Below are 14,675 nucleotides of genomic sequence, written 5' to 3'. Positions count from 1 at the left end.
AAAAAAAATGAACTAGATACCCTCATGGAAGAAAACAAAACGTTACTAGTAACTAATACTAAACATACACCTCTAAATGAGTAATATAGTTTTCTTCTATCCTAAATTGTACTACTGATAGCTTTCTGAGAAATTTTCCTGGAGCACCCCAGGATTTTTCTGTTTCTGGGTCTTTCACATCTGGACGCAGGCAAGCTTCTAGTTCAGCGAAAGTTTAACCATTGCTTCTGCTCCTAACTCTACCTCAACATTAAACCTGGTATTGAAATGTTTTATTTCAAGGAATGTCTTCCAAGTATGCCGAGCTGCCAGGAGTTTACATCAGCAAGTATTTACCACTCCAGCGAATTTACCCAGTGGAGGAGAATCACTGTCCTTTTACCACAGAAGACTTGGTGAGTATTCTCCTTTCTTTCTTTCTTCTTCTTTCCTTTTTTCTTTTTTTTTTTTAATTTTCTGTGTGTGTGTGTGTGTGTGTGCAGATAGTTCATCTACGTTTACATTACTATTACAAAGATCAAGTCCCATGTAGACCATATTCAAGCTACTGGGTGGGTTGCTGGGGTACAAGGGCTGACTCAACCACGGGTATTTAACATAAAATGCCTTCCTCACATAACTGGAGTGAAATGTTGCTGAAGTCACCAGAAACTATTGTTTAGGATTGTTTTTAATGTATACTGTGACTCTTCTAATAAAGTTCAGATCTTTTCAAAAATAGTGCCGCTTGTCTGTAAATGGGTCACTGGAGGAAAGGTTTATTTGGATTGTTAATTTTTATTCTGAACATTCCTTATTGTTTACGTGTCCAGACCAAAGCCTTGTATAAACAATAACTAATGATTCATTTCTGGGAATTTTTTACCTCTTGTTTCTTTTTATAGCATCTCTTCAAAAAGAGCATTTTCTTTTGGAAAAAAAAAAAAATATATATATATATAAAATCAGAAAGTCTTGTCCTATTCATCTTAGTGTAATCAAACCTTTTTTGCCCACCCTAACATTTTAATTTATTTAACTAGATTATTTCTTCCATTATTTATTTTAAAGGCTTTATTATAATATACAAATATAAGGTGGTTGTTGTAAATCTCACTAATCTTCAACCTCTTCCTGCATTTGAGAATCAAGTTATTCCAATTAGTTACTCGTTGCTTCAGTTCCACCTATATGCATCCCAACAACTGCAATGAGAACTTGCACAGTTTGTCATTGTGTTTTCCTGTCTGTTACCATTCTTCTGCACTTTCCACAGCCTCAAAACAACCAGCAATGATAACTTCCTCCAAAATACTTACCATACTTACAGTAAAACCTATATACAGAATTTCATATTTCCAGGCAAAACATCAGGGACAAAAAATGAGCCTTTAAAGCATGTCAGGTCAGATAATACCAAAGACACATATTATTCTATAATTACAATGTACTAAATCTTACCTGCTGTTGTGTACCATCAGCTGTAAAATCTGTGGATCTTAGGAGTGTTTAAAAGTGCCTAGAATTATTCTGGTTGTATTCCAACGTAGGCTGCTATTTTAAAATTTATTTATAAGACATATACTCTACTCAAAGTTATTATTATACTCTGTATAGTTGATGTTAATACCAATGTTGTGGACCTTTTTTTTTTTTCCTTAAGATCCAACAATTTTCCTCAGAATATGAGGTGACAGAAGCAAATAATTTCATTTTAATTTAGGAGACTGTAGGGAAAAATTATGGTGAAATAATAGCCAGGTTACCGTTTTATGCTCTGCACAAATCATAAATATGTCACGCTCTATCTTGTATCTGAAGGGATTCCTGTCTGTTATAAGAGTTTTGTTTGTAATTAAGGTACAAATTACCACTGAACATTACTTTGCTCTTCAGAAAACACATTTTCAGTACAACTGTTGGGTGAAGAGGAAGAACAGCTGCATATTCCCCACCAACAGTAACCTGATACACAAAGCTGATTGCCACCTCTCTCGCTCTCACCCTCCTTGTCACCAGCAAGGCTCCGTCCATCCTTGGGGTTGACACTGGGAGGGTAACTTCTTGCATTTTTGAAGCGCACTTACTAACAAAGGGCAAGTTTCTGCCTTTATGAGCCTTATGTGATGGTCAGAGTCCCTCTGTCACATGGCTTTGGGGCTCTCCCTTTCCCTCCCCTCCTCTCTGCTTCCCTCCTCTCTTCTTCTCTCCTCTCTCCTCTCCATATCCACCCAAGGACTATGGCTTGAGATCTCAATAGTCCCAATGTGGCTATTGGTGGCCTCAATATGCCCTCACACCCCTGCACAGCCCTGCTACAATTTCCTGAAGTTTCATCCCTGCATGCAGAGCTCTTTGCTGAGAGTTTGCACCTTCAGTGCATCGGTAGCATCAGGCTGCATTACTGTGCTCATGCAGCCAGAAAATTGCTCTTAACAGTACCTATTTCTGTTGTAAAACTTTCTGGGCCTGATGGTATTTTTGCACATCTGTCAATGTTCTGCATCTGGCGTGGATGAGTTTCCAAAGTCCCCGTGTTATCCAAAATTTGGTGCATTAGGAAATCTGCAACTGTAAGAGTTGTATTAGAGAAATGAAATGTATGCACCTGCTCTCTGAAATTGTATTGTACTTGAGCTGAATATTTCTAACACTGATGAAAATTAATTTCAGTTTTATGGAAGACATTTACATATGAACAGGCCTTAATGAGATACAAGCAGCTGTCAGTTGCTGACTTCATAAACAAATCAACACCTAATGACTGAATGAGAGTTTCAGGATAATTGGGTAAATGTAATTATGGTAACTGAGAAGGTAGCAAATGTAATTGTATCAGCTACAAATTTGCATTGGATCTTTAGATTTTTTAATATCAGGAGAGAAGACAATGATTTTGTTTAAATCACATATCTGAAAAATTTTATAATAGAAAGAACATCGTTTCACTTGCAAGACATCTGGGACTCACCACAGTTTCCTTTTGCTTATCTAAGAAGTCACACAACGACAGTGACTTCTATTTGACATAAATCTGACTTAGAAAAAATGTCATCAGAAAGCCAAAGTATCTTCCAGTTGCATTGTAGCCATATAGAAAATAGCTGGGAAGAAATATGAGGAATTGGAGAGGTTTATTTTGCTCGTAATAAAATGCTTCTGTAACTCCTCAATATATGCTTCCTATTTGAAAAGCTGTCCAAATAGTGACTGCCCAGAAAACCAGTATTTTATCACTGAGAATGCAGCTGACAGGCAGCTCCTTATTCTCTTTCCTTAATTAATGTGGCTTTTTTAAACCATTGATAACCATTTTTAACAGCATAATCCTCTTAAGCTGTTGTTACCTTGAGGTGATGAGCAGCTTTGGAAAGCTTTCAGAAGCAGCAAGCAGGACAGGCTTTCCAGAGGCGTTGCTTTTGCCATGGAGATCTCAGCTCATGGCGTGTTCCCCTTTGCCCAGGGGGGAGCCGCTGCTGCTTGCAGCCCCACAATGGCCTGCCGGCCTCGCCTTCCTGCCAGGCCCCCACCACCACCCTGCATTTCGGGGACACGGGATTCATAACAGCAAAGGTCTCTCTGGGGGAGACCTCTCTTTGTTTGCAGCTAATACCCTCTGCCCGCTCAAAGTGTTTTTACCCGTGGGTCGGTTCTCCCCGCTGGCTGTGTAGGGTGGCCGTGAGCCTGGCACCCAACAGCCGGCCATGGCGCACCCACTCAGCAGTTTTGCAGACAGCAGTGGCTTGTAAAATGGTGTCGATAACATGCCAAGCAGCACCAGGAACTATGCTCAGAGCACACTGTCACATGTTGGGGGGCAAGGGACTTGCCCAAATTGCCCCCGTGTCACTCTAAATACCCCCATGTCACTGTAAGTAGCCCTGGGCCTGCAGGATTGTGCTCCCCGCACATCCCTAACAAAAACCAAGGGAGCCAAGGCTCCCATTCCCTTCACAGACAACATGACACTATTTTACTGTGCTAGGAGGTCTTTTTAATTTTTTTTTTCTTTATATGCCTTAAAACCTTTCTTTGGTTTCAGTATTGTTATTTTCCTCAGCGTACACCAGAGTTAACGCCGACTACCAGCACACTTTCCGGAGTGTAATCTCTGTCAGGGCCCCCTGAGGTTCTGTTGATGCACTGTGGTGAACGTGAGCAACACCACCACAGAGATGTGCTGGATTCAGAGCATTCAGAAAATAAACAGTAAATAATCGTGGTGAATATTTACTTTCTGTTGTGCCTATTGCACACTTAAGAAGTCCTTAGTGGGCACATTACTGCCATTGTGCACTTTTAATGGATAATTCATAGCTCTTGTAATGTAACCCATCAATACATTGTATCCTGAGGGAGTATTTAATCTGCAGATCTGCCCCTGAAGATTAGCTCTACATGCAGTAAAAATACTTACAGTAGTTTCAATATCAAGCAGATACTTAAAACAGAAAACAAAGGTCATTTTGATTAAAAATCAAGCCCTTGGGCAGCTTCACTTGCTTTTTAAAGAAATTCATATATTTGAATTCTAAAAATTTCTCCTGGCATGTATTAATCTAACCTTTGTATTCTTCTACCATGTGACTGGCTGTGTAACTCCTGTGCCATACTGTCCGTTTTAGCTGCCCAGACCTCCTGTATCTATTTCATTTTCACACATGTGAGCAGGTGGCTCAACCAGATTTACAATATTCATCTTAACAGATCTTATTCTGCATAAATTCCAGAGGGGAGTAGGAGGATTTTTTTTCTTAAATTAGAATAACAGCATTATATCCCATGCCATCATACCATAGCTTTATGTCTCAGGAGCAAGCTTGGACAGAATCTCCTACTTCTTTTAGGAACTTCCTGCTTCTCCTCCTTAGCCTGCCCTGTTGAGCAGAGACCATCCCAGCTTTATGCTTGATTTTGTCTTCACTGTTGTCAGCCTTGCTTTCCCTGTCCAACCCCTCCACAGCTCTACAATCATGCTACAGTGACCACCTCTTTTTTTCCCAGACCCGCCATGCAGCCAGCACAGCTCCTTTCGCTCCATCAGAACAAACAATTTCCCATTTTTATTTCACTTCACATGCAATACTTTTTCTCATTGTCACCGTGGGCCGAGCCACTTTTGTATGAGCATGGATCAGATGGTGCCCAGCCCACCAGCTGCCTAGCATCCCTGTGCTTGGGAGCTGCCACCAGCCAATATCTGCAACCCATCAGATTTGCACTAGTTGGCAGCAGAGCTCAGAAAGGCTTGATGGTGACAGGAATTACTTTTCTGATGAATTGGTTTCTTCCCTGGCCTTAGTTTTTGATTGTGGAGGGTGTCTGGCAGGGTTTGGTTAGCAGGAGACACTCAGTTTGGAAAATGTCTATATTACATTGGATACAACCTCCTAGAGGGTCAGGTCCAAGTACTATTTTAATTCTTAATATTACTTGACCTCATTATAATAAAGAAAAATAAAGCTGCTGAAGAAAAACAATTTATCTAGAAAGGAGAAACCACAGCAAGGTTTTCTTCTTGAACAATATGACAAATATCCAGAGCTTTGTTACATGTAGGCATGTAATCTAATCCAGCAATTCCCCAGCTCCAGCCACTGCACACCTTGGGTGTTACAGATTTTATTTGAGTAGTTCGCCAAGAGCAGGCTATTTGCAATGTGGCAACCAATAGGTGCTTTGAAACAGAATCTTTCTCAAAATCTGATGATCGTAACATCACCAATGATATGTCAACATAATCTTCTTTAGTATCATCTTGACAAAAATAAATTTCTGTATGCAATAAAAAACAGACAACTTTATGGTATAAGCCAGTGTTCAACACAGAGAAATGCTTAAACTCAATAAGTTTAATTTCAAAGCATAATTTTTAATAATAAATATCAAATTAAACTTTTTAACACAATTTATACCTTAACTGTGAGCAAAAATATAAAAATCAACGGTACACTCTGGGTCCAGCTTTCTAGTTCTGCAGCCTTTCACCCTCACAGAATGGCAATGAATAAAAATCTGGTAATACTCACTGATAGATTTATCTTAAAATAATGTGGCCATTAAGTATAAAGTCTCTGTAGCACCTCTGCAGATTTCCTCGGAAATATCATTATTAACTGCAAAGTCCATTGTCTGCTGCACTGTGAGTTACATCATACAGAAGGGTCATTTACAGGAATCTCTCTTTGGTTATTCCAGTGCCAGGCTGGACAGTGATTGTGATATCAACTTTTATTTTTTATGGTTGATTTTTTTTCCTACAGTTCTGTAAAGCATCCAAATTAAAGCATTGTTATTGGTTTGAAGGTCCAGTGCTACACGTTTCCGCTGGAGTCAGTGCTACTACACAGCGCAGGATGAGTGGGCCTTAGACAACATCTACATCGGACAGCAGTGTCCCAACATGTGCAGTGGACACGGCTGGTGCGACCACGGTGTTTGCAGGTACAAAGCATTTGCAAGTTCAACAAGCTATTAGTCTCTTGATACTTAGGTATTCTGTTATTTTGTATACTTTTTTTTTCTGTTTTTTCTTAAATGTATTTTAAAAAAAAATGAGAGTTAAACCACTAAAGCAATATTAAAAGCTGCTTGCTCCACCCGTCTCTGCCCAGGAGCCCATACCTTTGGGAGATCCATGCAGTGGAGGAGCTTTCCGTGGCATGGGGCTGCCCAGCTATAGGTGTCCTGGTGAACCAGTTCACAGCTGGAGCTGTTACGCTGCGTCAGACAGTCCCCAGGAACCGACTCAGCGCTACTTTGCAGATGCTGTCAGACAGCTGCAATGCCAAGGGAACAGAGTGCTGCCTGCCAGCTTCAAGCTCTCTGGACACTGAAGGGTTTTTTTAGAAATAAAATATAGCTTATTTCCAGTTATCCAGCTATTCCAGCTTGTTTCCCGGATCCAAAATTCCAATTCTAGAATGATAGACTTTTTCACATGTAATTTTAAAAGGTCTTAAGTAACTGTGAGCATTAAATAAGGTCTTTAAAAGTTTGCTATGCTTATGCTTCCTTCTAGGTGTGACTCGGGGTTTCAGGGTACTGAATGTCAGCCTGAAAATCCCCTTCCTTCAACTATCATGTCTGATTTTGAGAACCCAGATGGCCTGAAGACAGAGTGGCAGGAAGTTATTGGGGGAGAGATTGTAAAGCCTGAAGAAGGCTGTGGGGTCATCTCATCTGGCTCCTCACTCTACTTCAACAAGGTACCAACAAGGAATGGGAGACTGAGAAAGGCGTGTAGTAATGTAGGTTTGAAAGGAACATGATGGGGTTATATGACAAAGAAAAGGAAGGTGGCAGAAAGCTCTGAGCAGCATGAGAAGTGCATTAAACAGCACAGCTGTTCTCTGCAGGTAAAAAACAAAGCAATCAAAAGAGATAGGGGGTGATGTGCGTTATGTATCCAAGAAATCCCTCCTGTAATGGAAGGAAGTAAATTGCCAGTGTGTTGGGAAGTGCATACATTAATATTGTCTTAATTGGGCGTTTTCTGTTTTGAGACTCAGCTTTTTCTCAGCAATCCCCAACACCCATTTGTCTCTGTTCTGTAATGTTCTGGGAGAGGCACCAAAAAAGGTTGGCTTTCAGGGAGGACCAAGAGCTTACGTTGAGGTCAAAGGACCAAAACTAGTGAAAAAGCAACCCCTCCAGACTTTTAGAAAGTGCCTGGTTAGCCTGTAGGAGAATATTCTGTTGTATGACCTGGAAGTTTTACAGATAAAAGTAATATACCACGAATAAGATACAGGGAGATCTGCTAATTAATAGCAATTATAACTAAAATGAAAAGAGCTCTTTATGATCAGGTGTAAGATTATGGGTTGTAATCACAGATTTATTTTTCATTGTTGCTCCTCAGTTCTAATTCTGTTGTGTTGGGTTGTGTGTTTTTGTTGTTGTTGTTGTTGTTGTTGTCGTTCTTAATTGAAAGGAAGGGTATAAAATGCAGATACATGCTTCTCTTTTAAGGGTTTGATCAAATTGCCACTGCTGTCATGAGAACCGGATTAGTCCCAGAAGAATAAACCAATATGCAATGCTATGTAATCATATGTTGTTTACCTCATTATAAAAATCTAAGTCATCAAATAATTTTCAGCACTCCTGCACAGTCTCACATCCAGCTCCCCTGGAAATGCAGCTCTGTGCTGAAAATTTCATAATAGACCAATCAGTATAACTAGCTAATTGTGATAATTGGATTTTTTTTTTTATATAATTGTCTTCTCTGTTAGATGTTTTTCCTTCTGGCTCAGTTCCTTATGCCAAGTTTCTCAAAGTAGTTTGCTAAATTAGAATTAACCTGCTATGATCTTTCTTCTGATTTCTGCTAAGGAGGAGTGAAAATCTCATTTTGAAATTCTTGTCTTCTTTCTATTGATCTCTACGGGTTAGGTTATCATTCATTTCTTGAGTAGTAGCAGTCTCTGTGCCATCAGCTGAAGGTGGCTTATTTAATTTCTGTTTGGATCTTTTTCAAGGTGTCTAGGTGGCCATGGTGATAAACATTACAAAAATTATTTTTGTAGTTGCCCAACAGTTCTGTATTGTTTTGGGAGCTTGTATTCACAGGCTCTGTTTCTTTGCAGTTGCTGAAATAGCTACTTTTTATTTGAATGTCTAATGTTTACTGCCGTAATCAATCACTACTACCAGAATTATTGTTGGCTTTGTTCTGCCAACCCTCTATCTTTTGTTTTCCAACTCATTTTAATCAACTGTAGGTGTGTTGGAATATAGAGAGCTCTTTCAATTAGACCCTGCAATTCCTTTGAGGCTTTATGTAACTCATGCCCTTTCTCAATTAACATGGTTCTGTGGTTAACCCTTTGGCAGGCAGAGCCAGTTTGGGGTAGGGATGGTGTAGACATGGAAAAAGTATTCAGAATAGTTTTACACCCAGATCTCAATCAGTCAACTGGGACATATCATCTGCCCATGGGACAAAAATGGTGTTGACATCTTTATTATCCATAGAATAATGGAATTATTTAGGTTGGAAATCTAAGATCATGTAGTCTGATTTGATTAAGACAACTTCAAATTCTTGTCGGTCTCACAAAGAAAAAAGTTTGCAAAAGTGAATGCCCAAGATATTACCAGTGTCATGGCACAGTGCCCTGGACCAGTATTAGCCATGCAGGGCTGCACTGGGAAGCTTGGATGAGCTGCATCCAAGACTGAGCCCATCTCATTCTCATGGCACCATTCAAGCACTGGCTGGGAACCAGCTCTTAAATTTTGTTACTTATGTCCAGCTAGATCCATGACACTGGTTTATCTCAGACTTGAAAATTGTCAGGAGGATCATGGATGTATGAGCGAGAGACAGGGAAAATGTAAATTCTTCTTAAAATTAATCATTGTTTTACAACTTAGCCCAAGTTTATCTTTTTAATCCCTTTTTGTGCTTGGACAGGAATCTATGATTTTTAGGTAATCAGAGCCAGTAGGCATGTTGCCAATCCTGCTGCATTTTGGGAGGTGTTCTCACTGTTAATGTAGATGAATCCAGGTTGCAGCCAGTTTTAATGAATGCAGAAATATCATACCCATGTCCCCTCTCCAGCTGCGCATATTTGGCTTTGCCCTGCCTGTAGCAGCTTGTGGCAGCACATCACTGTGCTGGTGGAGGGCTGTGCCAGGTGGGGGGCGTGCAGGTCACCTTTACAGGGACAATGCTCTCACCCTTCATTCTGTCTCACCGCAGGCAGGTTTATAACATGTATCATAATTGTTCAAGCCTGTTGCTGTGCAAGCCCACAAGCTCAGCCTCAAGCAAGGAGGGTGGAAGGGGCAGGAGAGAATTCCAGTTATAGTAAAAGGTTCTTGCACATCAAGGCTTCTTTTAGCTGAATATTCTCTGTCTTCTTTTTGCCAGCAAGCACAGAGTGACCACCTTAACCGCAGCATAAGGTGTCCAAGAGCTGTTTCCTGCTAGAACTCAAAAACGTCCTCGGGAATACCGTTCACTACATTTTCTAAGGCTATTTTTTCTCTCAGCTATGCTGAAACTAAATCCACAGGTTTTAGTTAAGAAACTTCAGATTTACAATACTTACTAGTAAAAGAACATGGGTTTGTGTATGAATAAATCCTAGTAACATGAGGCATGTAGGGAAAACGCTCCTCCCCAGTTCTGGAGTAGGAGATGAATTTCACTGCTGTAAATCCTACACGCTTTTGAAGAAGTAACTGGAAGGAAACCTGTCAAATGGGCTGATGCCAACATGTGGGAAGGCTGTTCTCTGTGCATATAGCACAGGGTAGCAGCTGGAGAAATGAATGCCACATAACTGTAGAGAGGAGGATCAAGTAGCAATGGTACCTTGAATGCCATGAATGTAAAAAGAAAAAAGACTGCGAACTGAAGGTGAAGTCACCCATCCTCACCAACAGAAGACCAATGGGACAATAGAGAGAAAATGCCTAAGTGCAACTGACAAAATAAAAGTGTGTGTGTGTATACTTTTGGTTGTTATAAGGACCTAAAACTTGATGAGACAGAGACAAGCTCAGGATAATTTAAGTTTAAAATATATGAGGATATAAAACACAAGTATCTGAACATAATTGAATTTGATTGCTAGGTAAATGAATAAATAACCAAATAAATCAGACTCTAGCTTCTGAGATACTCTCCTTTCGTGAAATGCAATAGGCATTATCAGTAGTATAATTTCAGGTGACTCAACAACACTATACAATGCAAGAGAAATGAGACCAGAAATGTCTTTTTACTGCTTTATGTTCTATCATATAAAAGTTGATTGCTTAAACATTTAGCCCTAGTTGGTTTGTGATACCCAGGGTCTGCCCTGTGTCTTCCAAAGGTATTTGGTACCATGAAGGAGTCAGGAGAACAAGGAAAGAAAGAAGTTATTTGTGTTGAAATTGTGTTGTGAAGTTGTGTTTTGTGTTGAAATGTTGTGTCTGTAATAATAAAAATGCTTGTGGGATCACACCATAGAAATTAAGACATAAAGGATGGCCAGACAGAACCATTGTCCTAAAGAGAAAGAAATGTCATGTTAACACAAAATGCTTCATGTTTCTGTACAATATTCATCTGTGCTTGACTTTAAAATATGCCAATTTGCAGTGAAGGTGTCATATTTAATATTATTTTTCCCATTTCTTTTCTTTCTTTCTATTGTAGGCTGGGAAAAGACAGTTGGTAAGCTGGGATTTGGACACTACCTGGGTGGATTTCGTTCAGTTTTACATCCAGATAGGAGGAGACAGCTCTTCATGCAATAAACCAGACAGCAGAGAAGAAGGTGTGCTGCTGCAGTACAGCAATAACGGTGGAATCAACTGGCAGCTGCTAGCAGAAATGTATTTCTCTGACTTCAGTAAACCCAGGTATAATTTTGGTCTAAATTAAATCAGTTATATCCACACTGCATCATCTCTTTAAGAAAACTGTTTCTTAGTCTATGAAAACATGAAAATACATTTTAAGCTATAGTGCTTATAAGCCATCTTTATGTGGAAACTTTTCCAGACTGACACAGTAAACTCCTGTCACAATGAAGGAAAAAAACTAGTGAAAATGGGCCTTAGAAAACCTGAAGATAGCTTGTCAGTGCAAATTGAAATTGCAATTGAAATTGCATAGGTATTAACATGATTTCTATTACCATAGTTGGTAATTTTATCCATGCATCTCTTCATTTTGCCTTGCAATGAACAGTTTTCCAGAAGAACTATTGTAACTCAGCAAACTGGCTTTTCCTGAAAGTGATCTAAGCACTTGAAAGTATAAAACTGTTTAACTTTACTTTGTCTCTACTTTGTCAAAATTACAGGAAACTTCCAGCAAATAAGCATGTATCCAGCTATGCACTGAAATCTTCATTACCTGGCCATCCAATACATTAGTTTTAGACAAAACATTTACCCCTTTGGAGTAATCAAGAGCGACAGTCCATACTTCCATTGGCAGGCAGATGTTCAGCCATTTCCAGGAAAGCAGTGTCCATCATACATAACAGTTTCTTGGGAAGACAAATGGCTTTCCTGCCTCTTTTTCCTATTTAGTGGTATTTTTCCCATTTCTCTACAGTGTTCCCTTAAAGTCCTGCTGAATTTCTGTTTTTCAGGTTTGTCTATCTGGAGCTGCCGGCTGCAGCTAAGACTCCTTGCACCAGGTTTCGGTGGTGGCAGCCTGTGTTTTCAGGGGAAGGGTATGATCAGTGGGCTATCGATGACATCATCATTTTGTCAGAGAAGCAGAAACACATAATTCCCGTTGTAAATCCCACCTTACCACAGGTAATAATCAAGAGTAGTCTCTGTGTATCACCATGAAACAGGAGCTGTCCTCTCCGTTAGTAGAAATTTTTCTGAATTTAATTTTCTTTGAAAATATTGAGCATAGTTAAAGAGACATTTGTAGTGCTTGCAGCTGCGTCTCTCTCTGCATGGTACTAAGCTGGTTCTTACCATAATACCATCAGACTCCTAATTTTTACAATCGATAATGTAATTATGTATCATCTCCTCAGAAAGTCAAGACAAATTTTGACAATTACAATTTTTGGACAACCACAGAAAAAGCAAATCACAAAATTTGATAATTTTGGAAAATATTCTGGAACCACACTGCAAGGAGGTTGTACTTGTTTTTGTTGCTTTTCTTTTCCTTTCTAACAGAACTTTTATGAAAAGCCAGCATTTGATTATCCTATGAACCAGATGAGTGTGTGGTTAATGTTGGCCAATGAAGGGATGACCAAAAATGAAACTTTCTGCTCTGCCACCCCCTCTGCCATGCTGTTTGGTAAATCAGATGGAGACCGATTTGCAGTGACTAGAGATTTAACGCTGAAGCCTGGATATGTCCTGCAGTTCAAGGTATTCCTTAAATATAAGTCCCTTCAAATCCCAGAATATCAGTGAAACTCCCCTTATTCAATACTTGCAAGAAGTCATTGGGTCATAGTTCAAAACAATGTAATAAATTATAAGACTGTAAAAAGATGTGTAGAGCTCAAGTATGAATTCATACACTATAAAATATGATGCTGCTTTCCAATGGAATAGCTGAAACCTTGGTGCAGGAGAGTTTCTTCCCCCTCTGGAGAAATTTTAAAGCCTTGTTGTTCGTTAATGAGTTTCACAAGTGGGTTGAAGTGACTGTCATTATATTTGAGTCAGTACCAGGAAATGCTACTGCACTGTCAAGGGGAAAAGGATTTATCCCATCTGCGACTACAAAAGCTCCAATGTGGTTTGTGTACATTTTTTTGTATATTAAACTATTTAAGGACTTACAAGCTGCTCTGTACTCCAGAGTGGGTTTTTCAAATAATTACTTTTATTGTCAGCAAATATAGGCTTCAATTAGTGTTCTCTTCTTTATAGGGCTTACAAAAATTTTAGTGGTCTGACAATGCAACAGAATATGGGCTCCAAAGAAAGTGTATTTGCTTTGACAAGCTCTTGTTTCTGAACCCTAATCAAAATTTTATTGAGTTTATAATGAAATCCCATTGGTGAATTCTGGAGGTTGGTTGCAATGCAATTTTAATGAGCTCACCACAAATACATGGTCCTTACATAATTGGTGGATACAGACACTGAATAATTTACAAGCGGAATTATTAAAGAGATCAGTTGTTTACAGGCAGCTTTTCAAATATAATTCCCACAGTCCTGTAAATAGTAAAGTTGGTTAGAAATAATAGGATTTGTAAAAAATCTCATTCCATCTAAAAGTTATGCTAATGAAATGCTGTACAAACTGAGGGACGGCAGTACAATTTCCAAATGAGTATCATTTGCAGTTTTATACCTTAAACTCTCTAAAAGCCAAAATACTGTGATACGTAAATACCATTTAGCCTGAAAAAGATGTTGTTTGCCTCTTGACCATTTTCCACTACTTCAGTGACTAAGTCTTCATTCTCTAGGTTTTATGGTCAACAGCAATGCAAAAATTGTTCAGTCTGAAAAAGCAATACCTAAAAACAATTCATACACCTTCCATCACTGAAGCCATTGGCAATGTAATATAAATATACATAACATCAACAATATGTGTCAGAAAATAGTGAGTTCTTCTATTGTTTAAGGCCTTAATTTATACTCCTCTCTTTTTTGGAAAGCTTTTAAACTGGCCTGCACAGAAATGTGTTAGTCTTATTTGCATGCTTTAATTTTAAACATATGGTTAAATGCTTTCCTGAGTTTGTGAAATTTCCATTTTAAATAGACGCCTGAAATAATTTTGCATTGATAAACCAAAGACAGTCAGTTGTCAAAGCTATTTCATTTTAGATGAATGATTTTGTTTTATATTCCACATTCTACAGCTCAAGTAGAATTTCTGCAATATAATATTGTAAAAACTAATATTTTTCTGATAGCTTGAAAATGAAGCTGAAAACAAAACAAACAGTTGATTTTTGTCTTAGTAATGTTTTCATTTCACATTTTAGTATTCATTTTTCTACTGCCTCCAATTTTGCTCATTTCTGGGCACCAGAAATGCAGTGCCAGCTCACCAACATTATTCTGAAAATGACTTGGCCATGATCAAGGGTTGCAGCGTAGGGCAAGGGGTACCCTGGAGTCAGTCTGGCACATTGGGGTGCACTGCAGTGGGTTATATCAGAGGATACAGCTCTTCCCCTTCCTCCTGGGCACACAGGTACCTGTACAGAGTTTGTTATTTGTGGCCTGCT

At 39.1% G+C, this 14,675-nt stretch overlaps 1 protein-coding gene across 2 annotated transcripts in view; it reads left to right on the top strand.

The window, feature by feature from the left end:
• Window positions 1–14,675, top strand: part of RELN (reelin) — a 293,331-nt gene that overhangs the window by 209,833 nt on the left and 68,823 nt on the right. For both annotated transcript variants that reach the window (XM_066986910.1, XM_048068408.2), the window contains exons 22-27: window positions 283–395; window positions 6,286–6,423; window positions 7,001–7,187; window positions 11,144–11,349; window positions 12,090–12,261; window positions 12,643–12,843. In XM_066986910.1, coding sequence (XP_066843011.1) covers window positions 283–395; window positions 6,286–6,423; window positions 7,001–7,187; window positions 11,144–11,349; window positions 12,090–12,261; window positions 12,643–12,843 — 1,017 coding nt within the window. The remainder of the gene's footprint in view (window positions 1–282; window positions 396–6,285; window positions 6,424–7,000; window positions 7,188–11,143; window positions 11,350–12,089; window positions 12,262–12,642; window positions 12,844–14,675) is intronic.

The sequence above is a fragment of the Anser cygnoides genome, chromosome 1, assembly GCF_040182565.1.
Source record: "Anser cygnoides isolate HZ-2024a breed goose chromosome 1, Taihu_goose_T2T_genome, whole genome shotgun sequence".
NCBI classification, from domain to species: domain Eukaryota; kingdom Metazoa; phylum Chordata; class Aves; order Anseriformes; family Anatidae; genus Anser; species Anser cygnoides.
The sequence above is the reverse complement of the archived record's forward strand: the minus strand, read 5'-3'. Positions and strand labels throughout refer to the sequence as shown.